Source organism: Pseudopipra pipra, chromosome 3 (genome assembly GCF_036250125.1).
Source record: "Pseudopipra pipra isolate bDixPip1 chromosome 3, bDixPip1.hap1, whole genome shotgun sequence".
Lineage (NCBI taxonomy): Eukaryota > Metazoa > Chordata > Aves > Passeriformes > Pipridae > Pseudopipra > Pseudopipra pipra.
The window spans coordinates 98,501,054-98,527,290 of record NC_087551.1 but is presented as its reverse complement, the minus strand read 5'-3'; the positions used below and the strand labels follow the sequence as shown (position 1 = coordinate 98,527,290).

General features: G+C 42.7%; 3 protein-coding genes across 9 annotated transcripts in view; 1 reads left to right on the top strand and 2 right to left on the bottom strand.

The window, feature by feature from the left end:
• COLEC11 (collectin subfamily member 11) overlaps positions 1–7,913 on the bottom strand; it is a 45,489-nt gene extending 37,576 nt beyond the window's left edge. For 3 of the 6 annotated variants that reach the window (XM_064650468.1, XM_064650469.1, XM_064650471.1), the window contains exon 1: positions 7,569–7,913. The gene's annotated coding sequence lies outside the window, so the exon portion shown is untranslated. Of the gene's footprint in view, positions 1–547; positions 4,107–7,568 lie in introns of those variants that run through there. The other 3 variants (XM_064650470.1, XM_064650467.1, XM_064650472.1) reach the window with 1 other exon arrangement.
• An 8-nt stretch (positions 7,914–7,921) lies between these two features.
• RPS7 (ribosomal protein S7) lies at positions 7,922–14,968 on the bottom strand. Its single transcript, XM_064650473.1, has 7 exons — positions 14,849–14,968; positions 14,231–14,312; positions 13,825–13,896; positions 12,081–12,224; positions 10,510–10,574; positions 8,675–8,825; positions 7,922–8,037 (listed from the first exon to the last, which is right to left on the bottom strand). The coding sequence occupies exons 2-7, from the start codon at positions 14,303–14,305 to the stop codon at positions 7,960–7,962; spliced, it is 585 nt and encodes a 194-aa protein (XP_064506543.1). The 5' UTR covers positions 14,306–14,312; positions 14,849–14,968; the 3' UTR covers positions 7,922–7,959.
• Positions 14,969–17,813: 2,845 nt separating this feature from the next.
• On the top strand, positions 17,814–25,468 carry RNASEH1 (ribonuclease H1). 2 transcript variants are annotated; one of them, XR_010429489.1, is made up of 9 exons: positions 17,818–17,979; positions 18,053–18,183; positions 18,595–18,792; positions 19,375–19,474; positions 19,935–19,989; positions 21,056–21,140; positions 22,745–22,869; positions 24,759–24,888; positions 25,013–25,187. XR_010429489.1 is itself a non-coding variant. In XM_064650464.1 (8 exons), exons 1-8 carry the CDS (start codon positions 17,873–17,875, stop codon positions 25,097–25,099), a joined length of 888 nt encoding a protein of 295 aa, XP_064506534.1. In that variant the 5' UTR covers positions 17,814–17,872; the 3' UTR covers positions 25,100–25,468. The 2 variants fall into 2 exon arrangements, 1 of the variants encoding a protein (XP_064506534.1); XM_064650464.1 differs by lacking the exon at positions 24,759–24,888 and having other exon boundaries at positions 17,814–17,979; positions 25,013–25,468.
• Positions 25,469–26,237: the final 769 nt, after the last annotated feature.

Below are 26,237 nucleotides of genomic sequence, written 5' to 3'. Positions count from 1 at the left end.
AGCATTTCTGCACAGTACTACTTCCAGCATGATTTGGTTTTCATTGAGATTGCTCTTAATTATCCAGTGGTGTAATTCCAGCTCTTACTGGACCCTCTGTCATGTTTCACTTCTGCAATGCCAGCCTTGCAGCTGTATTAAAAGATCACTTTTTAAAGCAGAAAACAGAGAACTGCCTATATCTGTTAACAGGAATTACAACCCATTAATGAAGTAAAATAAGTTTCAATTGTAGAAAAAGTTAAAATTCATATACTGTTTTGTCCTTCCCTGTTAAAAGGGAAGTGAGCTCTTCCAATGGCATTTGTACATTTTAAATACAACCCCCCTTAAACGAAACAGGAATTCAGTGATCTAACCCACATGGGTGCTTCACAGTAGAAAGGTCCAGTGTTACCCGACAGATATCAAGCTCTTTTTTTCCTTACCTTCCCTTACTATTTGGGGATTGTCAATCATATTTTGTCTTATACAAGGCAGCCCCCTAACAAACACGGACTTTTTCCTCTACTTGCTTCTACAGAATTAAAGCATAAAAGTCTCTTACCTTATGGCTGCTGAGAAAATGGGAACTGCAGAACGCTCTGTGCCTGCAGGGACACTGCACAGATGAACCTCATTGCTGCTGTTTACAGAAGTCTGACAGTTTTTAATTTGAAAAGAGGTTGTCTTTTGCTTTTCGACAGTTCAACAAATCAGACAAAACAGTTGCAAGTGTTATCTGTAAACAGCTTCCTGTTTGAAATAGATCAGCTGTCCTGCAGGACAATAATTAGGAAAGAAGTGTGGGAAAACTGAAGAGGTCCATGATGTAAGCTTTTTATTTTGGGAATGTACTTTTTTGGGAATGCACTCTTACTTTCCCCTCCTCCTCTCTAGCAGAGAACCCCTTTTTAACCATTTACATCTACTCAGCTCTAAGCCATGCCTGCACACTGCCCCAGCACAACACTTTTCTTGCTTTGCTTCAGCAGATATGAAAACATATGAAACACAGCAGCAAGTGTGAACATCTTGCATGGCTAATTAACACACTCTTCCCCTTACTGAAATTCTCCCTGTTCTTGCAATTGCCTGCAGCATTCTTGACTTGAGTAAAACATGCAACTATTTCAGAGCCACATCTCAACACTCCACAACAACCTAAGTGCTAAATTATCCACATGGCAAGCATCTTCACAAATTATTTCTTTTTGAAACACCTTTTGATATCACTTTTGTGATATCAAAAATAGCTTCTAAATAAACAATTCTGATTTTTACCTTAAACAGCTAGACTAGTTTGAGCCCTGGGTAAACCACAGTACTCCACATATGTTCAAGTAGGAAAAAAACTGGGGCCAGCTGCCTGTGGTAAGTGGGATTTTGAGAACACCCCCCACTGTTACAGAAGTTTATACTTCAACAGATATAAATGGCTTCTCTCTCAGTTTCCAGAGCAAATAGAGTAGCACTTACGACTATACCAATTAATATTCCCTAATGAATAGCTGCTATATTTGCAAGACAGTAGCTCTGATAGCTACAAAAAAAGCTTGTGAATTATCTGTCTGCACCCTATGCCACTCTTCCTCCCTCGCAGTTTTTCCAGCTAAGGTTTGAGGGGTCATGCTGTAAGCAAGCACCCAGAGGGCTGGGAGCCTGGGTAACTCCCAATATGTGACCTCTTACTGGAAGAACAGGATGGGATCTAAGGGCAGTAGCAGGAGGTTCTTTTCCATCTTCCACAGTCCTAAGATCAGGAAAGTATTAGAACACAGAAAAGGTTTTAGACTGAGAGACTTGAGGACGCTGCAGTAGAATCACGTGTGTGTTCACCTTATCACCTCTCAGATCCACTCTGGTGGAAGGCATAGGTCCACTCCACTGAGAATTTTGCGGTGGGGCTTGCAATACAAGCTGATGACACATGGTACTGATGCACTCTTTCTGCTTTGCTCACGAGATTACGTATCCTCTCTCCCCAGCCCTGGGGTGTGCAACTTCCTTACCCACCACAGCTCATGATTTTGCAGCCCACAGCAAAGCATACACTGACCAGCTTTGCTGGTAAAGACAAAAAACAGGTACGAAAAGAGGTAGTGATGTCTCATTCTCAGGACTCCCTGAGTATGAGACTCCTACCTTCATAAAGGCAGACCTCTCCTAAACCACCAATGTTGGACTGGAACCTAGCTACCCCCCTCCATTGCTACAGACTCCTGTATTTTAACACACACCAAATGGTCATGAAAAATTAAGAACCAATGATCACTTCCAGATCACATCAGTAAAGAAAAGACAAAATGGTAGAACATGAACATAACTGCGTAAAGAACACACAACTCTAATTTGAAAGTTTTGGGGATTTTTTTTTACATATAAGCCCCATGAGTTCAGTGGGAGCAGAAGGCAATTAGCAGGATTGGGCCCTTGCAGCACTCTGTTGGCAGTGACTTGCCAAGACAAACATTTTATGTAAAGAATGCAGCAAAGTGACTGCAGTCCAAGCCTTTGAAGATCATATTACCATGGCAAAGACAATTCCATTTACATACATATCTACTCTCCCTGTAAACATATGCAAATAACTTTGAGGCAAGAAAAAGAATTCAAGGGAGAAATTGAGCCATTCAGGAAAAGTTAGTAGAAAAGGTAGGATTCAACACTGGGGATGGAGAAGTGAAAACAAACATAAATTAACAGAATTCAAAAGGAAAGGGTAAACACTATAAATGCAGCAGAAGTGCTTTCTCTAAGAAAGGGAAAAATAAGTGAGTACATAGTTTTCTTTCACGTAAGAGAGAAAAAGGCATAGTCCCTATACAGAAGGGAATAAATAACTTTTGCCCACCCTGAAAGCCAAGTGGAAGCTGTGTAGCCATATTGCTTACATCATCTAAATCAGGCTACTCTGTGCAAACTGGTGTTCTGATGCATGGACCAAATGGGAGCAGCTCAGGCCATCAGCAGGTTGCAGTAGCTGTTGGCAATTAAGCTAAAGTTCTTTATTATGTTAACATGCCTGCCTGAGACACTGTAGCACCTAAGAGCTGATCCAAAAGACTTTCAGTGGCCCTTGCTGGATGAAGAGGGATAGCCTCCAGAGACTATGGTATACTAGCCTACACAGATGAGCAACAAACTCCTGGACAAACTGAAACACAAAAAGGAAGCCTACACAGAGTGGAAGCGAGGACAGGTAGCCTGGGAAGAATACAGAGAGATTGTCTGAGTAACCAGGGGTCATGTTAGGAAAGCTAAAGCCCTGAGAGAATTAAAAATTAAATCTGGCCAGAGATGTTAAAGGCAACAAGAAAACCTTCCTTAGGTACATCAGTGATAAAAGGAAAATGTGGGTCCTCCTTGGCGAGGAAACAGGATACCTGCTTACCTGGGACATGGAGAAGGCCAAGGCACTCAACAACTTTTTTGCCTCAGTCTTCACCAGTAAGTGTTCCAGCCACACCTGATTCTCCCTTGGGTTTAGCAAAGCATCCAATAGTATCAGCAACATTCCCAGTCAGATATTCCCAAGGGATGAAAATTTCCAATGCCCAAACTCCTTAATAAATCAATATCTGAGCTCAATTGCTTGAGCTCAGTTTATTGCAGGCCATCACAAATGCTGTTCTGGCTCTTGAAAGTAAGGGCTGCCTCGCTAACCAGCCCTTAGTAAGGCTCCCAGGGCACTCCCAAAATACTCCCGAAGAGGCAGGACTCCTCCATGGTACAGACATGTACAGGCACACGAAGTGGAACCCCTCCTCCGCTCTCGAGATAATTAATGATGTGTCCCATTCCCTCTGGCTTCACATAACAGTAACTGCTTAGCCATGCAAATAGGAAACTTTAATTATTAAACATTAAGATATGTCTGGTAAAAACCAGTCTGTAGATCTATCCTTCTGAAGATATCCATCCGAATCACTTTCCTTAGCACAGCCCCAACACCACTGCACCTCTGTGGGCAGGTAGACACCAGCAGCTATCCTTACCACCTCTCCTGTGCAATACGTGAGATGTATAGTGGGAAAGATGAGTGCAGACACAGCAAAACACAGCATTAATTTTATTTGCAGCTGTGTAAAATCTGGCCTTCAACTTCATTAGTGATGTTGCACTAACGTTTTGCAGCAGTAGTGCTTTTTCTGTTAGTCCTCATCTCTGAAACTGAAATTCTCTTCAGTGCTTGGATTTAATTCTATCTTTGCTGCTCCAGGGGCAGAACACAACTGAGCCAGACATGTTAACTCGATATCCAATAATGAAAAACGTTAGCTATTCATCAGTTAGCAACAGCTAGCAGCAAGTGCGTATTGTTAAGATAAGAATGATTTTCCTGAAAACAAGAAAGAGTAACAGTAACTGGAAGGTAGAGGAGGAGATACCTGAACTCACAGACTGTAACAAATTCAACAAACTTCATCCTCTTGACGGTAAGACATAAGATCCTTTACCTGTTGCTCTCCGCAGGGAACAGAGCACTAGTACAAAGAGATTTCATGTCACTTTTGTCTCTGCTCTCAGCAGAAGGTAGGTTTTTCACAGGAGCACTCTTAAGGTGGGGAGCAAAGGGCAGAGCAAAGTCACTTGATTAAAAAGCAGTCAAGTAATGGCACTGATCAATGTTGCAGTCAGAGCCCTATGGAGGAGAGGAAAACTCACACTCCCACAGCCTGGCACCACAGCCTTCTTTCTGTGAGGCTTCATGACTTTCTGTAATCAGTACCTTTATTTCTGTCATTCTGATACACTTCTAGTGGCCGAGAGAGCACATCCCACAAAGTAGAAAAGGCCTAGCTTTGGGCATTGCTCTGACTTCCAAATGTAACCAAGAATCAAACTCAGGCCTCCCACTTAAAAAATTCAGAAAAAACAAAAGCATAGAAAATAGATTATTTCAGTCCACAATGCAGGAGTGATAGGACTTCCTTCACACACTGCTGGGAGTATCGCTACACTAAAACTCACCAGGTGTTCCCACCTGCACTCAAGAAGGGCTACTCAAACATGATGTTATCATATATTACCATATTAATACAAGATAGGTTAAGCACTTACCACCCAAAACTTCAAGCAAGTTCTGCCACACTAGAATTGTGACACACCTACAGACCTTTTCAAATTAAAATCACCAGGGTACAGGCTTCCATATAGACAAAAAATATTTGGAGACATTTGTGAAAGGCTGCACATGAAATAAACAACTAAAGCTCTAATATTAGGTGGAAGGCTCAAGAGCACCTAATAGATGCAAAACCTTTCCTTGCTTCTCATTTGGGGCTACTACAGGAAAGAACTGGTCTTTTCATACTGTTCAATATATGGCTGTCTCTTCACATTGATATCACTCACATACTACGGCTGCACAGGGTCTTAGTACAGAATGCCCCCATTTTCACCCAGAGCAGCTGATAAAACTCAGTGAGGAATCACATGGTCAGAGTTCAACTGTGCCAGTATAGGAAAGATATAGGAAAAAGTCTAGCATCATCTCACACGGAGTCTGCTTAGGTTAAGGTAACATTTGACGCTAGCATTCCAGCAGCCTCATTAGCACTTGACCAGATGGCATCAACTGACTTTCCAGATTGCAGGCATGCACTTGATATGCTTGTCAAGGGACAGAGGGAATTGTCTGACTGGATCGCTGACACAAACACACGAGGGAGTCTGTGACTGAAGGGAAACTAGGACTAAAGTCTTTTGCAAAGCACACAGCCTCATTTTATGCCACAAATATCCACCTTTACTTGTAGCTTAGTTGATGTAAAAACCATAAAGGGTTTTGACAGTGTTATCCTTTCACTCAAAGAATTTGCTTATGGGGCCATCATGGGCCTTTGCATTTCATATAGTTCAAAAGGGCTTGCAACAAGAGCCAAGAAAAATCTATAGCCAGCTGGCAATGCCTGGGAACATTTGCAAGCTTTACATTCAGTTTACTAGATTTCTCCTCCCCCACCTACTCCCTCCCAGTACTTCAAAAGAAACTCTAATAATATTTTTATTATGATGAAGAGATCAAATCTGAGTTACATTTCACCATGAAATAAGAAATGCTGTCTACTGAAGCCTGCTGAGGATCACCTCTTCTTGCAGAGGTTACACAGTCCCAGCAGACTCACCAACCTCTAACTAAAGATAGTTAACATCTGGTAAGCCTCCAAATACTCCCCAGACTGCTTCTTCCAACCCACACCAGCGAAGATCTATTTGCACAGGCTGCCATCTGTGACTGTTGTAGCAGGAAGCTTAGTAATGTCTGACTCAAGACTGGAATTATTTTGGGAGGACTGGAGCGGGTGGCATTTCCAATCTAAGAAATATCCATTTTAGCAGTGAAAATTTAAAATTCAAAAGTTCTGGCACTCCTAGTGTAAGGTCTTTTACTATTATTCTCCACAAAAGGAGACAGGTTTTGCAGTTCTTCTATACCTAACAAATCCCCTCATCTAATTCTAAGGGAAGTAGATGAATTCTCTTCTGCTGAATCACTCAAGACAAACAATAAATAGTCAAGGAATAAAGAAGGAATTAAATTATCCTCCAGAGACAGAAGTTTGAAAAGGAGGTAGGAAAAGGCTTTAAGGCAAGGCAACTTCTTCAAAGATACAGCCTGCTTTTTGTGCAAACATTCAAGCCTTGTCAGCAAGTAGCAGGAAATTACCCACTAATTGCATCAGGGCACATATTTTCCTTCTCTTTGCATTCTCTGAACCAAAAGTTAACAGCACACAGCTATCTGTCCTGCCCTACTAAGTCATGCCATAACTTGTGTTAAAGTCTTGAGTTTTTCAATGCAAAAGCAACACAGAACTTGTTTTAACCTTTCCTCTCTCCACAGCTAAAGAAGAGGTGTCAAATGGGAAGCAATCAAAACCACAGTAAATGGGAAAAGGAAGTAAAGATACAAAGACCCTCAGTATGTGGTACTTGTCCTCCATTTACTCTCAGGTAGGAAAATGCAAGTTATTAAGAGCTCCTATTACACAACTTCTTCCCAACTTAGCTCTCCACCAAATAGACTGACTCCATAACTAGTTGTCTTTTACTGTTTTAAAGACTGACTGTACTGAACAGGCTGCTAGGAGTAATTCATGTAATTTGCTCAGAACTTTACATGCCCAACTCCATGCTCCCCTCTGAGCTTGTGTAAAGTGATTCTAAACAAAGATACTGAAGTAAAAATGGGACACTACCACTCAGCTTTTGGATGCCAAAACACATAGTCCTTCCCCACCTCTCTCTGCACCACCAAGCATGTACTGAACCATGTTAAAACATCACTTAAAAAATATCCCAAACATTTCTGAAAGCCAGATCAATAGCTAAAAAATTGTAGTTTATGTCCAGTAATGTAGTCAAGCACATTTTCACAGAAGTGAAACTTTCTCCCCATTTCCTTCTGATATAGTTCAGAAGGTACAGGACCTGCTTTTAGGTAACAACTAGAAGGCAATTTTGCCACTTAGAGCAATTTAAGTTACCTCAAATTCAACCTATACCTTCCCCAACACATTTCCTAAGAATTCAGACCCCTTATTCAGATGTCATTGCTTCGTATTTCAGAAGTCACACATCACCTGCTATGTAGACTTCTTCCTGTGTCAGGAACATGCAGGTCTCCAACTGGTATTCTTGTGTGCAAAACTCAGCAGTTCCACTGCTCTACAGTAATTCTCCACATTATCCCCAAAAGGTGAGACTCAGAGTACTTAGGTTTTTCACTGCCAATTCTTTTTGCAGACTCTGGACTCTTTTGTCCAGAGCTGTGTTGCAACAGCGCCAAGAACAACCTAAGAGGGCTACCGTTAAAATGCTGGTGGACTTAATATTGGATACACAAGTGTCACTCTCCAGACAGTAGAGAAGTCCTATGAACCAGTTAATCCCCATCTGCGTTTATGGAATTCAAAATTTAAATGAAATTACTCTGTTATATGAACAGTTGTTTATTCAGCCATTTTTTGCACTTTACAGCTGGAATTCTGGAAATTCAAACACCACATCTTTGCCTGTGAGCTTCTTGTAGACACCAGAAAATGTTTCCACCTGTGAAGAAAAATAATCTTGTTTATACATGCTGTGTAAAAAAGTAACTCTAAGTTAACATATTTAATATACTCTACTATTTGCCACTTCATCTTCACTCTGACATGAGCTCTGAGGCTAATTTTCTTCTAGATGAAGATGGCTGAGTGTTTACACAGAAGATACATTTTCTGAAGAGTATTTGGAAATGCTTTGATTTGCAACCATGGGAGACCTTGAGAGCCGAGCAGGCCCAAACAAACCCCTCTACAAAAAATCCAGGCAAAGTGCAGGCTGTATTAAGCACATCTGTTTAAGGTCAAAACTAAGTGCTTCACTTGAAAAACAATAAAACCAACTAAATAAAACAAACAACCTAACTGATTCCTAAACATACAAACCCCCCAACAAAACACAGTCTGTTCCCATGAAAGGAACCAATATAGCTACTTTACAATCCAGGGGTTTTAGCAAGTAGAACTAGAGTTTTAGTTTAAAACTATCTTGCCTCATCTTCAGCACTCTATTTGAGATACAAACAGAAGCATCTCTACTGCCAAAAGCCAAAAGGGACTCTTTTGCTGTATCACTAAGCAGTCTCTTAGTGATGTCAGAATGCCATCCTGACCTGCATGAGAAAGTAAGTTTTTACATTTACCTTGTGTTCAACATTGTTCTGCTGTGCTTTGTCCAGATGGACTTTTATAAGCCTGCTGCCGTCCAGTTTTACGCGGATTCTCTTGCCCACAATTTCACTTGGGAAGACCAGGTCTTCAAGGATAGCATCGTGCACTGCAGTAAGTGTACGGCTGAAATGCCACATTTGTATCATTAAAACACATCCTCTTGAAAACCTTGGTTTGTCAAGCCTTTTGCAAGCATGCCTTAGCTGAAAATTCAGTAGCATTTTTCTCCTTAATGCCACAGTGTGACAATACCACACTATCACAGGTTATGCAAAAATAAAAGCCAAATTCTACAGTGAGTGCAGGAACTTAGTGACAAGGGGAAAAAGTAGCCAGGTTTCTGACCTTTTAGATCACACATTGCTTTGTAACAGCCCCGAAACATTCTTCTATTTCTACCTATTTAAGGAATATTTTATTTAAATTGAAGCCAAACTGTCCCACCTGCAATTCTGCCAGAGACACTTACTGGAAGAGTGTGCAAATATCTTCAGCTACACAGAATACATTCATAGCAGACCCAGTTTTGAAAACACTGGTTTCTTCATCTGCCTAAGGCCAAGTGGCTTAGAACTCCAGTGTATTATAGGAAAAGACTAGCTAGTAAGTTTAGTCCACACTTTGAAGACTGATGTCTACATGTGTGTTCTTGAACTGTCCAGAAGCGAGCCAAAGTGAGAAAAATTAGCCCAAGCTATTTTGCATGAGTCTAAAGGACTAATAAGATTTCCAGCATCTCCATCTTCAGTTTCAAGGCAGTACCACTAGTAGATAAGACCTGTGTCTACAGCAGCACTTGAGACCTGTGAATATTGGGATAGCCAAGGGAGACCAACATCAATCACATTTCTATGCTTTGCAATGCATACAGCAGTTTTACACTACCAGCCTGACCTCTCTCAGGTCCAGACAGGGACAGTCCTGCACACTTGCCTTCCCTCATGCAGAAAATGGCAGGATGCTAATCACAGACACAGATGCCAACTTCTCCAGCCATTGTGTGATACTAGTTTTAACAGAACACAGGCAGAGTCCTCCAAAGGCAGGACTGCAGATGAGTACTATGAAATTGTAGTTTTAAAATCTATGCTTAAAGATGGCAAAACACAGTAACACATATGACAGGTATAATACTGGGGCTGGGAGAAGTTGCAGGACATGCCACATCTCATAAAGAGGATAAACTTTTAAGACAGACTACGTAATGACACAGCAAGATGCAGAACAACATAATGAGGCACTGACATCCAGAGAGACATAGCAGTGTTGCATGTCTAGCAATCAAGAGACTAGATAAGAGCAAGGGAGGCCATTTAACACAAATGACTATACTATTGCTAATAAATTCATACCCAGAGGGACTACTACTCATACCTATACCCCTCCTCAGCCACTCTCTCCCTCTTTGCATCCCCTTCAGTGTGCCAGCCTTGACTTCTGTACAAGTTTAACATGTGAAGTGGAAGTGGCTCTTCCTACAACTTAGAAAAAAATAATTCTTGTCAGCACACTGTGATAACAGACAGCAAATTGGGGTTTCTTAAGTCAGCACTGCTGGCTAAAAATCAGCTACAGCTGTAGCTGGAAATACAGATAGAGTGCTAAGAAATGCAACACAGTACCCAAAGATGAGCTTTCTACTGCACACTTTGGCAGTCAAACGGCAGATACTATTTCAAGCAGTAGGAGAAAGGACAAGACCACTTAAACACTTCAATCGCTTCTCAAAAACTCAACTAACCATTATTTGACTAAACTACCAGTTACAAAAGAAGGCTGTCATACTGAATCAGTATTATTTACTAACCTCCTGGGACGCTTTTGCTTGTTTTTTGTGCGGCTTTTTCTTGTTGGCTTAGGTAGAATCCTTCTCTGTTAAGGAAAATAAAACAACAACAAAGGGATTTCTCAGTATCTAGTGGTTCCAATATACTCAAAAACATCAACACATATACCTTCTCCCCCCAGCCAGAAAATGCATGAAAAAAATCAAAAAGGGAGAGTTAAGGATACTCAAAGCTACACCATCATTAGAACCTCAGGTTACTTGCAGAAGCTGAAGTGCTGTATTTCTTTATTTTGCAATTACTAACCTTGTATTCAGTGCACTGAAATAAAAGTTTTGTACTTCATCCCCTCTTCCCATAAATACAGCCACAGTAGTTTACTGGGTCTCATTAGCAATGTGGACACACTTCCCAGGGAAAAGGAATTCCAGAGAATTTTACAATTTCTGTGAGACTGAGCCTCTGGTGCAACCCAGTGTAGTGAGCTCAGTCCCACAGACAGCTAGGTGACATTAGTTTGAATAATGAGATGTATTACACAATTCAGATTAAACTCTGGCTAAAATGTAACCTGTTCCGAAAGTAGGCTTTAAAGGAATTTATAGCACCTAAGATCAGTAAAACTTATTTTCTACTTCCCTACTCCAAAGGTAGATGTTTTAAAACATTGAGTTTTACTTGCAACTGTAGCCTCCTGAAGTATTTTCTACCATCACACCACAGCTTTTCCATGACTGTATTCATGATGGGGTTACCATAATCCAAACTGGGTCATGTCATACTCAAGAGCACTTCACCTACAGCAGAAGAACTGCACATGGTCCCCTCTAAAACGCGTATTACTGAACTGACAAGGAATTCTCAAGCACATAGGTAAAGTGAGCCAGAGGCACCTCATTCAAATAAACCTTCTTGGTTACACGAAGATTCAGGGTAAGGTGCTCTGGCTCTTAAAACTATATTAATAAGTATTTTTCACTAATAACAGCTTGGCCACTCTGCAGACAGCTCTCCACTTTGTCCACCTCTCAGTACTGCCCAGAAAGCCCTCCATTACCTTTTCACACCTTAGCTCCCCCATAGATTTAGAACTTAAGTCAGCTTTTTTTTTCCTTTCCTATTAACTTGAATTTTGAGTGCTTAGATTATGTAAGTTTAGTAAAGAACCTATTAATATTTGCTCCCATTTACTTTCAAGTTCTGCTTCTCAAACATCTGGAGTAAGAGAGGTCAGAACAAGAAAGTTCTATCCCCGTGAAAAAGCTTCACATCTCACCAAGTTTACACAGCCTCAGATGCCAGCTGAAATCATTTTACCTAACATCCACAGGACACTCATAACATTTCCTGCTGGAACAAAAATATGCATTGTATCACTGTTACCTTGAATGGGCAAGACAGAAGGGTAATGCAGCACTGGAACAGGTTATCTAGAGAGGCTGTGGAATCTTGGATGTTTTCAAGACTCAGACAAAACCATGGCTGACCTGATCTAATCCTGGCAGCAATCCCAGCTCATGCATGAGGCTGGACTAGATCACCTCCATAGATCCCTTCAAATCAACATTTTTATGATTCTAAAATGTTTTACCTGAGCAATGAACACCACATGTTTTCCACTAAATTTCTTCTCCAGCTCACGAACTAGCCGCACCTGAATCTTCTGGAAGGACTTCAGCTGAGGAACTGGTACGAAGATAATGATGGCTTTTCTGCCACCACCCACTTCAATTTCCTGAAACAGAAGTACAATGTTACCTGGGGGCGGAGAAGTAATGTTTGCTTTGATGGTGAATCCTCTGAGCACAAGATAGTCTTGCTTACGACTTTGTGGGGTGTGGAGCACATCACACAGCAGTACTGCCTTAATGCATTTAAGACAAAACACCGAATAGAAAACCCTTTATCAGAGCACTTGTTTTGCTGTAAAGGAGTGATTGGGCAATAAATGCCACCACTCCTTTCAGAGTCACATCCCCTGAACAGCAAAGCTCATTTTTTTTCAGTACGAAACTCAGATGCCAGAGTAACTATACTGAATGCTTACAATCACATCTGCAACAGAGCTTGCGTGCAGATAAAAAAGCTTCAAAAATTACTTGCCTCTAAAGCAGACTGCAGACAAAGCTTAATTTAACAAATCTCATATTTTTGAGCTACTGCTTCATGGAAATCACCTGTCCACCACTTGCCAACACCTGCATCACTACTCAATCAAAACATTTCTTTCTCCTCCAAATGCCAGCAGGATTACAACACCCCAACACTTTACCTTTGCCCTGGTTTATTCTCCTACAATTGATCAAACCTAAAGTTTGTATAGCTTACAAAGCATTTTTCCCACAAACCTGGCTGCAGAGGCATCCTCATTCTCCAACAGAATGGAAAGATGGATTGTTTTTCACCAGCTACATTCCCACGTAGGCCAATTCAGATGCCCACAGAAGATTTCTTACAAATAAAATCAAGCACCTAAGTAAACAACAGAGACACTTCTAAAAGCCCCTCTCTGAGGAGGGCTCACATTGCTGTACTTCAATCAGCAGGGATGTGGTTCTTCTGAAGGAAAGTCCCCTGAACTCACACCCCAAACTGCTTTCTGCACTACCAGATTCTTTAACTCCACTCTAAGCAGCCATGCCCCAGTGTCTGTACTGCTGGGCCAGGGCAAGAATCAAAAGCAGCTTATTTAAGTTTCTGATTGCAGTGACCAGCTTCATTGATGACATCCAGTCTCCCAGGCTGACTAACCCTAATTTTCTTCTTCCTTTTCCACTAATTGTCTTTTTCCTTTTCTTCCTTTAAGTTTCAGTCACCTGTATGAACTAAAACTGAAGTGTATAAGAAGGCTAACCTACATGATCAAGTCAGACTATCACACTAATCCACCTACCATCTATTACTTGGTGCATAACAAATTCATAACAAACTGATTTTACAAAGTGCATGAGAGTTGACGTTCCTGATGAAGTCTCTGCAACACCTACATTTCCAGCCAATATCCACATGCAAAAAATCAGTTTCAGACCCCAAACCTAGTCTGCAGAGACAGCAAGCAGAACAACCATTTTCAAACCCTTTTATTTAACATACCAAACTGCTACTTGAGCTTTTATAATGACTTTTCAGACTAGTTACCAAGAAAAACACTATTACAGAATTCTATGTGCTAAAAACAAGTACCAGAAGATGATAAGCCACAACAGCAGACAATAAAAACACCACAGGCCCTAAGAAAGGGCTGAAAATATGCATCTACTACATTAACATTTACAAAAATTAAATACACACAGAGCAAGTCCCCATGCAGGTCTCTGTGGAGAAGTCCAACCTACCTTAGCTGCTGTGATGTTCAACTCCCGCAGCTGAGCTTTTAAGTCGGAGTTCATTTCCAACTCCAGCAGAGCCTAGAAAAGTGAAGTTGCAAAATAATCCACTGCATATGTTTTAATTCATAAGAACCCTTGAGCCCGAAACCTGTTCACTGTGGCAGGGAGCAGCTATGAACTTTTTACCACAGTCAATATCAAAGACTTAACTTCCTATAAGTCACACTGACATGCAACAAGTTCAGTTGTTGGGAACAGAGGCTAACCGGCCCATTTCCCAAGTAAAACTAGGAAAGAGAACACATTTAGACAGTCTCAAACTCAAAGTTTAGGCTCTGGACAACTATCACAACACTGTCTCCGTAACTTGCAGTAAGTTACCAAACCGCAGAAGGAAAAGCCACACACGTACCTGGGATATACCAGACTCGAATTCATCTGGCTTCTCGCCATTAGGCTTCACAATCTTGGCGCTAGAGCTGAACATGGCCTTTCTGCAACGCAAAAGTACACTTCGGCTGTGACCGGGCACATGTCACCTGCTACAGCCAGGACTCTGCAATCCCGCTGCGCAGCCAGACGCTCCAGAGCGAAGGCAAAGTGCTCCAGGGCCCACGCCAGCCCCAGCACGCCGCTCCAGGCGGTGCCACCACGACACAGGAACATCGTCCCGGGAGCGGGGCCTGATCACCGCGGGCCCACTCCGAGGCCCCGGGAGCCCCAGGGAGGCGGCCCCGCCGCTCCCAGAGCCTCACGTGTCCTCAGCGGGTGCTCGAGCGGCGCTCCCGGGCCCCGCTCCCAGCTCCAGCCCCCTCCTCCCGCCTCCCCCAGGTCGCCAACGGGGGAGGGCGGAGGGAAACCCCGCCAGCCCCCACCCCGGCGCCGGGCGCCACGGCAGCCATCGGGCCCCGGGCAGGCGGTAATCGGGCGCATCCCCCCGCGAGGGTGTCGCGGGTGCCTCCGCTCCGTGCCCGGCCCGGTATCGCCGCAGCCCCGGGAAGGGAACGGCAGCCCCAGCCCGGGCACCCACCTCGCTCCGCGCCGGCCGGGAAAAGGGGGAGCTCTCGCGAGACCCGCGCTGATCGCGGCCCGCGAAGGCGCTCGCCCCGCCCACACTGGGGTGAAGCCAGACCCGGAAAAAGGGCAGAGCGATAGCCGCGTGTCCCGCAAGCACACCCAATTTCCGCTACTGCGAAGCACGAGCGGACATTGAGAGTCCTGGCACGGGGGCCGGGATTAGCACATGCGCAATGCCAGCGGGTCGGGCGGCAGGAGCTGCCCTCAGCCTTTTTTGGGGATGCGCTTCCTGTGGCGGGGAGCGAAGGAGGGGCAAGAAAAGGCTATTCCGGTCTGTTTCTCGCTGTTGCTGCAAGCCTTCGCCGCCACTTGCTTATTTGTGGGTCCAGGCGGCGTGAGGTGGCAGAATTCCCGGCTTGCGGAGTGGAGATGCTGCTCCTGTAGAGAGTCACCGGGATCTCAGCGGCTCGGTTCGCGGGTCTTCCCCCCCGGGAAGGGCTGTGCACAGCGGCGGCCACCGGCCCTGACAGCGGCGGGGGAGCGGGCGGTGTTTGTCCTCCCCTCTCCGTCTCATCGCTCCGCGTTAGTTCGGCGGGCTGGGAGTTCACCCGGGATGCTCATACCTTTCCAGATAGAGGACACTTGCTGGAACAGTGTTGGTGCAGTCACCCCTGCCCCCAGGGGGGCGTTGTGCTGGGGGGACGCGGCCAAAGCCGTGCCAGGGCCTGTGATGGCAGCCGGGGAGTGTGGGTGATCATCGAGTGCCAGCACAGGGCCATGCCTGGGCTTTGGTTTGGTTTGGTTTACCTCTATAAACACGACCTCTCAGCTGCTTCTGCTAAGGCAATGTCACAGCGATCAGTTACTATACTGCCGTTGGACAAGAAATAAAGCCTGAGTCTTCAGCTGTGTTCAGGTACTAATTCAAGATGTGAGAGTTCTGGGTTTGAACTACTCTGTCATCACTGGAAGCACTTTTTATTATCTACTGTGTTATCTAACAAAGAAGGCTCTAATAACACTTGGGTTGCACACAAGCTGTACTCTAGTTCCAAAAGAATTGACTTGCATGTTGATTCAGGTAGAAGTGCCTGGCTCTGCATCTGAAGTGAAGCTAAAACCTTGCCTGGACAAAAAAATCCCCACCTTGGCACTTCCCTGTTGGCTGATTTAAGGTCCCCAGTCAGAGGCAGGTGTGCAGCTCTTGGCACATGCTGTCCAGAGAGGTTAGACCCAGGGGTGGGGTTCAGAGCACTGGTTCTGTGATCAGGTTCCCTGGATAACCCTAAGAGCAGTCAACTTTAGCTTGTAATACATTCGCTATTACTATGTAATGGTGTGTGTGAAGTCTGTTACTTAAAAAGAAAAAATGCAGTAGTGGAGTAATAAGGTTTTGTTGTAAACAAAAAACTGACAAAGACCAACAGTACCCCAAGCTAAGCAACGTCAGCATCTGCTGTCCGTCTTTTCTGCTGAGAAATATCTGTGGTGTGCACACCTTTTGGACTTCCTACACAGGCTGCCCTTACACAAATGTGCCAGTACTGAAGTTAGATGAGCATAATTAAAAGAAAAGCTAACCAAGAGCAATAAAATAAAAATATCATAGGCAGGAAGTAGTGAGAAGTCTCAGTGGAGACCTTTACAGAGACAATTGGTGTAAATAATCTTGATCTGAGAAAAGCAGACATAAATATTTTGTAAGAGTAATATGAAGTTTCATGAACATCTTGGAGGAAGCAAGAAAAATGCAGTAATTATATTCAGATACAGCCCTGACCACATTGTTTCTGTATGCCACCAAGGCCTCTCAAACGCATAAGCTCTTTGGTTTTTTGGGGTTTTTTTTAAAGAAGCATCATGATACACACAGTAATGTTGAACCCATTTGCTGTTTTCACAACTGAAGGCAAAATGAACCAGGCCAGTGTTTCACATTCTTGGCATTTTACCGGGCCACCCTTGTAAATCTGAATACAGCGCTCTGCAGCTCTGGCACACTGTGGTCAGCTTTTTAGTGCATCTCTATTGGGGCTACAAGGGAAATCCAGCCACACATACACACTGGCCTGTTTCTGGAGGCAACCATACCAGTGCCCCCATCTTCACTACTTTGATCTCACCAGCAGCTCAGCTGAGACACTGAATTTGGCACATACCCAGACACTTTGGTCTCCAGGCACACTACACCCCAGATAGAAGGATACATGGCAGCAGGTTGCAGCTGCCCACAGTTGAACTTCAACCTGCTTGGACAAGCAGCTCATTAATGCACGTTAATATCTCACATCCTCCAAGAGGATGGTACCAGACCAATTTTAGTGGTGCTCAGCAACAGGAAAAGGAGCAATGCCTGTAAACTAAAACACAAACCTTAACGTGAGGAAGAACTTTACATGAAGGGTGGTAGAGAAGTGAACAGGCTGCCTAGGGAAGTTGTGGAGTCTCCCTCTCTGGAGACATTCAACACGCACCTGGAAGTATTCCTGTGTCACCTGTTCCAGGAGACCCTGCCTTAGCAGGGGGTTGAACTGGATGATCTCCAGAGGTCCCTCCCAACCCTAATGATCCTGTGATTCTGTGAAGGTGTTTCTCCTTACTTCAGGGGCCATCTCGGCACAAGGCTTGGCTGGAACACGCTTTCCTGGAGCCCTTGATTTGAACAGCAGGATAAGAACCCGCTTAATGACTTTGTTCAGCCTCCGACTTTTGGACCATGCTACGCATATTGACGCACCTGTGGGATCCCGTTCGCCTTTTAACAACTGGGACTTCCAGAATGAGGTGGTTTGCTTAAACCGCTGCGATCTCACACACCTCGTGACCCACCTCCAAAACAGCTGACTTAGGATTGCAAAATACAGCTATTGTCGAGGGGAGGGAACAAAAACAAAGAGAAAGCAAGCCCGGACAAAACCCACGCCCTGGGCCTTTCCGCTACTTTGTCCTCCCCGCCGGCCCGTAGGATCCCTCAGCGCTCCCGTGACGCGCAGGCGCGGCGGTGCCGGCCGGGCGGGCGGATGGCGGCGGGGCCGTGATGCTGCGCTGGTTCGTGGCCCTGCTCAGCCCCTGCTTCGCCACCAAGGCCGGCTCCATGTTCTACGCGGTGCGCTCGGGCCGCCGCACCGGCGTCTACCGCACCTGGTGAGCGACGGTCGCGCCGGGAGCCCACCCCGCCCGGCCCGGCCGCGCCTCACCGCCGCCCGCTCTGTTTCAGGGCGGAATGCCAGGAGCAGGTGAACAAGTTCCCCTCCGCCAGTTTCAAGAAGTTCGCCAGCGAGAAGGACGCCTGGGCCTTCGTACGCGGCGGGCTCTCGGGGCAGCAGCAGCCCCAGCCCGAGCTGGCAGGTACCGCGTCCCGCCGGGGCTGAGGGAGGGGCGGGAGCGGGACAGGGCCCGGCCCGCCCGGGCTGCACGGCCGCTGTGCCGGGACGGGCACCGGCTCCTGCTCGTCCTGTCACTGGCGGTACCGACACGGCGATGGATGTGCCAGTGCAGCGAAGGTGTTTCTGTGGCTGCTTGGACAACAGTGCTTGTACCGTGTCCGTCTTAAGGGCCGTTGCATGTATGTGTCTCCTCTTCAGTTTGATCTAGGATGAAGAATGACTGCTGTAATCTGTAGTACTTTTTTTCCGGGGTGGTGTCAGGTAACAAAGTAACATTGCTAAGAGATGATAACCACCGTTGTCTTTAGAATTAGTCCAAATAAAACTGCATCTTGTATGTGTTGAACTTTCTATCTTTTTTGTTTTTTGGAAGGTGCACTTTGTCTTCCGGCTGTAACACAGGAAAATGGTAGCCAGAGAGAGGAACTAAAATCCTTGTGTTGCACTACGTGCAAAAGGCCATATGAGCAGTCTACAAATGAAGAACAGGTTGCTAAGCGTGTAAAACATGATGAATTATTCTCAACATACTCAACACCAACAGTCAGTGAAGATAAATTTTCATATATGGGTGAGGTCTTTGATAAGTCCTTTAATTCTTTTAATTTCTTTGCACTCTTTCATAAGCAACAAGTATAACTATTAGAAAGCTTTCAGGGAGGTTTCTGTATGGCAGCATTAGGCCCACTGTTTCTTTTTAAAATGGAAATGTGAACCGTAATCTACTATTTCACATTGTCTTTCAGTATAATTTTAATTGGCTTCAACTGGAATCAAGATACAGTTTAATTATATCATTATAGGTGTGATCTTATGTGTATCTGGGTTACAGACTGTATTTAAATATACAGATATAGCTTGGAACTTTTGAGGTTGGCTGAAGAAGACAGGGACTATTGTGAGAAGTATGGGACTTGGGACAGAAGCTGTTTTAAGGCTGACTAGTTTGACAGCAGTGAGGGTGTGAAGCTGCAGTGGAACTTCTGGTGTTCTGCACTACTAATGCACCTGGCTTCTGTAGTTAACTTTCGGAAGGGCTCTCTGGGAAGGAAACTTTTGGGGTTTAATGTGCCAGCAGACATTTCTTTCAGCTTAAAGAGTCTGTGTCCTTGAAGGGGTGCTTTAACTTCTGATTTTGTTAATTTTTTTGTAGGTGACTTTGTAGTTGTTTATACAGATGGTTGTTGCTCAGGTAATGGACGTAATAGGGCACGTGCTGGAATAGGTGTCTACTGGGGACCAGGCCACCCCTTGTAAGTAGCTGGATAGATTTTTTTTTTTAATTAATATATTACTGTTTGGTTGTATGTAGTTTACAATACTAGCCTCCTTTTAAATATGAAACTCTGCTGTTGAGACTCAATGACAGTGTTCTGAGACTAATGCGTTGCTGAGGGGAAAAGAAAAATCACCTTTTCTGGGAAAAATCAACTGGAAATAATATTTTATAGGGCTGAAGCTATCATTCGAGTAATGCAGAAAGTTTTAAAATAGAAGTACATGTGCATGGAAGACTATGAATGTAATTGCATATTGATGGCAGGTCCAAATGTGCAGATTGCTCTGTGCATGTGGAAGCTAGAGCTAGACTATATTCATTCTCCTTTACAAAAAGAAAAGTATCTCTCTTCTATTTATTTTTTAATGTGTAGTCATTACCCACTCTTGTGAATATTTGGGGTAACTAATCTACTATTCATTCCTTGGACACAGAAATACCAGTGAAAGACTTCCTGGACGGCAGACTAATCAAAGAGCAGAAATACATGTAAGTAGTAAATGTTCTGAAATGCTTCTCCACGTTAGATTGCAGTAGCACACTCATCACTGTTTCAACTCTGATCTTCAGAAGCTGGTTATGGAGTGGTGAGGGAAGTACACAAAGTATCCAGAGTTATGACTTGAAAGAAATAGTTCTCTTCAAGTTTTATTGGTCTTTATTGGTTTTGAACAAGGTAATTCACCTTGAGAATTCCTAAATGTCATCAAGCACAGCTATTTAAAACAGCCTTACATTAGGAAAGCCTGGCTCAAATATGTATAGATTGCCTTGCATTTTTAAAGTATATGTTTCAGACTTTGGAGTAAGGGCTGCTGAGTAGAGGTTAAGGGGAGAATCAGCTTCTGAGGATGATAGGATCAGAGTGTCAATCCTCAGGTAAATATAACACACAGTTCTAGGCTTCTGACTAACTTCTGTTGGCAACAGCAGATTTAGTCTTCCCTTCTCACCTCCTTTTAATTATGGTACTGCTACTATCCCACACTACAAGTTTGGGAAAGAACTCTAATGGGGAATTGATCTTAAAAGTACAAGAAGTTAATTTTAGTGAGACAAGTGGAGGTGGTGTTGGTGTGCCAGCAGTCAAACTTGTCACTAAAGAGCTTTTCACCTCTACATTCTCACCCAGCCACATCTCCCTGTTATATTTCAGAGCACCAAATAAAACCCCAACCTGTTAAGAGTTCCAGACTGTGAATCCTTCCTCCTAGCTAAGGAGAAAATGCCTAAAACTTGGTGTGCAGTTGATAGAGGTTGTGTTAGAAAATGGAGCAGAGAGCTGTTCCTTTGGCACAGAGTTGAACATCAGAATGTTTTGTGGTTTTTTTGCCAGTGCAACTTAAAAACCTGCCTCTTTGCCTGAATCATAAAGGTGTCATCTGCATGCATAATTTTGGATCCTCTACTCTAAAGCATGTTGGTAACCATGGGTAGGGAGATTACAGTAATACTCTTCATAGTTCTATGTTGGCATCAGGTACTTTGTTGGTATTTTAATTGCATGTCGTCAAAATCCTGTTCTTAACTGTGACTGTATTGAAACATTCCTAAGGCAGCCTGCAAAGCGATAGAGCAAGCCAAGAGTCAAAACATCAAGAAACTGATCATCTACACTGATAGCAAGTTCACTATTAACGGTAAGTTATTTTATTTTTCCTGATACTTAAATGCACACTGCTTGCTCTTTCATTACATAAGGCCCATGGAACATGCTGAGTCCTGGAGAGAGGGATATAAGGACAGAATGTATAACTTAGTGCTCATAACTGCGTGGGGAAATACTTAGAATCCTCAGGCATTGCCTGCGTGAATTACGAGTACCGTCAAAGTGCCTGTTACAGTAAAGGCTGACAGAAGTAGCCACAGGATTTTTGTCTTGAGATGTTCAGTATGACACAAGGTCTAGAAAAAATGTCATTCATGTATACACTGTTAAGGCTTTCTCTGGAGATTACTTGGAAGTTGGTGTAGTAACCCTGTAGGTTTCTTGTTGTTTTGCTTGGATTGGAGAGGCTGTCTTAACACGCATGTTGAAGTTCCCTTGCTTCCAAGCTTTTAGGGTACACTGGAAGACTAGCCAGAGATGATATGTGCTCAGAGTAGGTACTGAAAGTTTCACCTTTATCCAAAGACTTGGAAAATTTAATTTTATTCCTTATAAATACCATATGAAGCAGCCAATAAGACTTAATTTCTGAATAAAACTTCTTCCTCTTTCCTCTGTATTCCATCTATACTCGAGATCTTCAGATTTTGCTCCCGCGATAATCTGAACTGCATATGTATTTTTTTCTTTGTATGTCACAATTTTACAAAGGGAGTACATGTGTTTTCTGTTTTCAGATCTCTTTGGAGGTTTTATTTTGTGGGGTTTTTTTTGAAATAACATTAAACAAAAACTTTTGATTAAAAATTAAATGTTGTGCTTTTACTCTCTTTTTGCTTGCAATTTGCTCTTGCATTCTGGGTCACCGAGGTGCAGGTTCCATTCTCGTTTAACTGAAGTTATTCTGCAAATGTGTCTAAGAGTTATTTTTTAAAATGCTGGAGAAGGAGGCTTGTTGTTAAATACAAATGGATATGGTTTGGTTTTTAGGAGGTTTTGTTTGCAAGATTGGTGACTTCCTATTTGGTTCACGTCAGCTTGTCATAAAAACAGTAAGGATGTCTTACATTGTCCACACCAGCAAAGATCTTAAAGAAATATAAAAAAGGATCCTTATTTAAGGAGTAATATAGTAAATTTTCTGGCCAGCAAGGGATGGACAGACTGTTAAGTTCTGTAGAACTCTGCTTACCTGGTCCTTCTCTGAAGGATTGTTTTTAGTGTACAGAAGCCATAAAACAGCTGGCCGTCCATCTTTCCCCTATGCATGTGTCTCCTCAATTTCTCTAAACAAACAAAGCAGCAGATCTGTTCTAGCTTACTGTACCATCAAGCATATCCTTAGCTTCAGTTGACTGAAGTTCATGAGATAATTTTGCTGTAATGCATGTATAAGATTGTAGTTTTTAAATTAAATACCTGTTTGGGAAAACATGTTTCGGTAATTCAATTAATAATGGAAAAACACAGTCCTGAAAGACAGCAATAGAGAACCAAACAAGAATATCTTCTATCTCCACTGCCTTTGCCTGAGACTTTTACAGAGTTATTGTCTTATTAAAAGGCTATTGGCTCCATCTTGATGCTTGCTGGCTTCCTTAATAGCATTTTTATGGTGATGCTCCCTTTGCATAGGTATTACAAGTTGGGTTGACAACTGGAAGACAAATGGCTGGAGAACAAGTTCAGGAGGAAGTGTAATAAATAAAGAAGATTTTGAAAGACTTGATAAGCTATCAAAAGACATAGAAATTCAGTGGGTAAGTTCCTCATTTCTTATTTTTAATGACATCTTAAACACACGTCTTTTAAAACCTTATAAGTATGACCATAACTAAGAATTTTCTAGAGCACAATATTGTATATCCATAGATAAAACCATAAATACAGGGAAGCTGCTTTTTGTATTTAAAGCAAATTAGCAACATATTCTAGACTCTTGGAACCAGTATTTCATTTATTTAAAGGAATGTTTATATTTGTTTTCTGTCTCTTATTACTACTTAGAAAATGCCTACCATAGTTATTTTTAGTTTGTTAATGCTGGTAAGCAAATGAAACTTCTGTTCCTGAAAATCTAACCTTAAAACATAACTGTGTCTTTTTGTGTCATCACTGAATTTCTAGATTTGCTTTTCAGAACTCTTTGAGCTGCTGCTTCATTGGAGTAACTCAATCACAGTTAAAAGCCGTTAAAAATCGTTTAAACTGGGAAAACTGAGAGTGTGTAACCCAAATAAACTGACTCTAGTTTTCTATACCTTAACTGTGTTTCTTCTAAGAAAAATTGGTACAGAAAACTCTTTAAAATAACTATTTTTAAATTGTTTTGCTCTCCAGTAAAGAGGTAAACCAACTTCTGTACAGGTATTTCTGGTAAAATGTATTTTTCTGTAACCTTTTAACATCAGTGCTTAACATTGTAGGGAATATCTTCCCTCTTCTCCTTCTAACTTTTAGCCTAAATGTGGTATAAGACCACTGATTTTAGAAATAGATCTGTGTACCATTGACTTTGCAGCTGCTAGTTGAATATTTACTGGGCTTCTGTCTTTACCCTTTAGAAAACAGGATCATGTAGATCTTTAATGTGTACTTTTTCTATGGGAAATCTACTGCAGATACTCTTCTATTCATGCTGTTCTCTGTTACAGAGTTGGTGACTCCAATTTTAAGGCTGACTAGATTTTATATAGCTACTCCTATTAGCTGTTGAGGAGAAGAAAGTGTAAAAATTTAAAACTAAGACTAATTAAGACCAACTAAGTTCAGTTGCTTGTGGAGTATTTTACATAGTTAAGATACTGCTTTATGTACACTTCTTAAACCTGAATCTCTTAAACTCAGGAAGGGTTTTGTTTCAGGAGGAGTGCTGTGTGCCTGTACATCATTATGGTAATCCATTTGCTGAGGTGTGGGGTCCTCCATGGGCTGCAGGTGGATCTCTGTTCCACCAAGGACCTCCAGGGGTTCAGGGGCACAGCTGCCTCACCATGGGCTGCATCCTCCCTCTCTGTAGTAACCTTGGTGTCTGCAGGGTTGTTCCTCTCACGTATTCTCACTCCTCTCTGGCTGGTGTGAAGCATTTTTGCTATTTCTTGAACATGTTATTACAGAAGAGCCACCAGCTTTGCAGATGGGCTCAGTTGTGTCTAACCATGGGTCCATTTTGGAGCTGTCTGGAGCTGACTCTCTCTGATATGGGGGCAGCCCTAGGTATCTTTTCACAGAAGCCAACCCCTGGCTGGTACCCACTTGGTACCAAAACATTGCCATGTAAACCTAATACCATCTCACACACACTTCATGCTTGTCTCCTCTCAGATCTTGTCAAATAGCAAGCTTGATTTTAATTCCTCACCTTCCTCCACCACCCTTAGTTCTGACAAGGATGGGCTTAGGTTTGAAAGTTTTTTGAGTTCCTAATTGAAGGATGAACAGGTAAAACATCTGAAATTTGAGAGATTCTTTTAATACCCTGTTTCTGTATCCTAAGTGAGTGCTGATCGCCAACGCTGTTAGTGGAATAGAGAGCTCCTGGCTTTTGGGGGAAGATTAACTCAGTTTAAGTACTGAATGCTGATAGGTTTTTTCCTCTTCTCCAAAACTGGGAATTTTGAATTGCAGCTGTCGTCTGCATTTCTTAAAGGCTAGGTTAGGTGGTCCTTATCCAATTCACTACTTCTCATAAAGATGATCTTCAAAATTTGGCAAGACTTTCCTTCAAGAAGAGAGACTATGGATATCCCTGGGAAGAACACCTAAGGGCTAAATGTGAGGTGAGGGCCTCTGAGGAGGTGGTGCTGCACTATGAATGAAAGGGTGTTGTGTGATCAAATTTCATGTATATACTTTCTGCTTGGTTTCTTGCATATCTAATACTCCTAAATTTTGTCCTGACAGATGCATATTCCTGGCCATGCTGGCTTCCAAGGAAATGAAGAAGCTGATAGACTAGCAAGAGAAGGAGCTTGTAAACAAAAGTGCTGATGTTCTGGGACTAGAGACTGTTGCAGTGGGAGGAAAAGGCCTAACATGACAGCAACAGCTTGAGCTGCTGTAATTGTTTCGGAATTGAACTTTGAACTGTACTTTATTCTGGCCTGAAGCACTAAATATATACCAACTTCTGGGAAGAAAAACATGCATTTTCTCCTATTGCATTTGTTTTACAATTGAGACAATATTTAATTGATATTGCATATTTGGATTTATTTCATTTTATGGAAAGGGCTGTGGGGTCAGCGTTCTTGTAGACTTATGAATTCACCATGAAGACAGACTTCTAAAGGAGTAATATTAAATAGAAGTGTTCTGTATTTTTCTCTTAGTGAAATAAATTATTTTTTTGTACAGACATATATATTGCAGCCCAAAATAGCTGGGGGCAGGGGGACTTTGGTTGATTTGGTAAGAGGTCACCTAACACAGCGATGTCCACTGATCCACTTTGGCATTCTGGTGTGGCAGCATCTGCCTCACAGATGGGCTTGTAACGCTCACCTTTGTGTGCCTCACAGTAACATCAGTTACAGCACCTGTAGATTTCTTTGTCATGTTACTTTGCAAGATAGAATGAACAAAGTAAAAAGCCAGGTCACAAGAAAACTTGGACAATGAATTTTTACTGTTCTCTCTCTACCTGCTTCATGTCCAAGCTCTTTGTGTCTGGTTTCCTGTTTCCATTAAGTAGGTTTTTTTATGCATACTGGTTCTTATTAGCATTGTTAGTTCCTCTTCAGTGTTGTTCCAAAGGTCATTTTATCTGAAATAGAACTAGAAGATGATCAGCTTCTCCAGATCTACCAGATGTCAAGTGTTTGACTTCATTTTTTCCAGAAAATGCTGAGATTAATGGAATGGCTAATATGCACTTGAACGGGAGAGTCATTACCAGTAATCAATATAGTTTTCTTTTTTGTGCAAGTGTAGAGGGAAGAGCAAACAGGTTTGGTGTGTTACCTGGGTCAACTTCTCTGTACGGTACCTTTGTACCATTAAATGGTAGGGCTTAAAGCTTGAAGTCACTGAAGTGGATTTGTATTTGTTAGTTGCTGTACAGAATGGTTAGAGCTGCAGAAGCTTGTTACTTAGTAAAGATAATGCAAGAGAACTATTGAGGCAAAGT

What these genes read in the sequence shown, in the direction of transcription:
- RNASEH1 (XM_064650464.1), top strand. Translation starts at nt 17,873, where the DNA reads ATGCTGCGCTGGTTCGTGGCCCTGCTCAGCCCCTGCTTCGCCACCAAG. An exon ending in TAGCAAGTTCACTATTAACG is followed by an intron (nt 21,141 to 22,744) that starts GTAAGTTATTTT and finishes CCCTTTGCATAG; the next exon opens with GTATTACAAGTTGGGTTGAC. An exon ending in AAGACATAGAAATTCAGTGG is followed by an intron (nt 22,870 to 25,012) that starts GTAAGTTCCTCA and finishes TTGTCCTGACAG; the next exon opens with ATGCATATTCCTGGCCATGC.
- RPS7 (XM_064650473.1), bottom strand. Translation starts at nt 14,305, where the DNA reads ATGTTCAGCTCTAGCGCCAAGATTGTGAAGCCTAATGGCGAGAAGCCA. An exon ending in ATGTGGTGTTCATTGCTCAG is followed by an intron (nt 10,575 to 12,080) that starts GTAAAACATTTT and finishes TTTCCTTAACAG; the next exon opens with AGAAGGATTCTACCTAAGCC. An exon ending in AAGCAAAAGCGTCCCAGGAG is followed by an intron (nt 8,826 to 10,509) that starts GTTAGTAAATAA and finishes GTGGCATTTCAG; the next exon opens with CCGTACACTTACTGCAGTGC.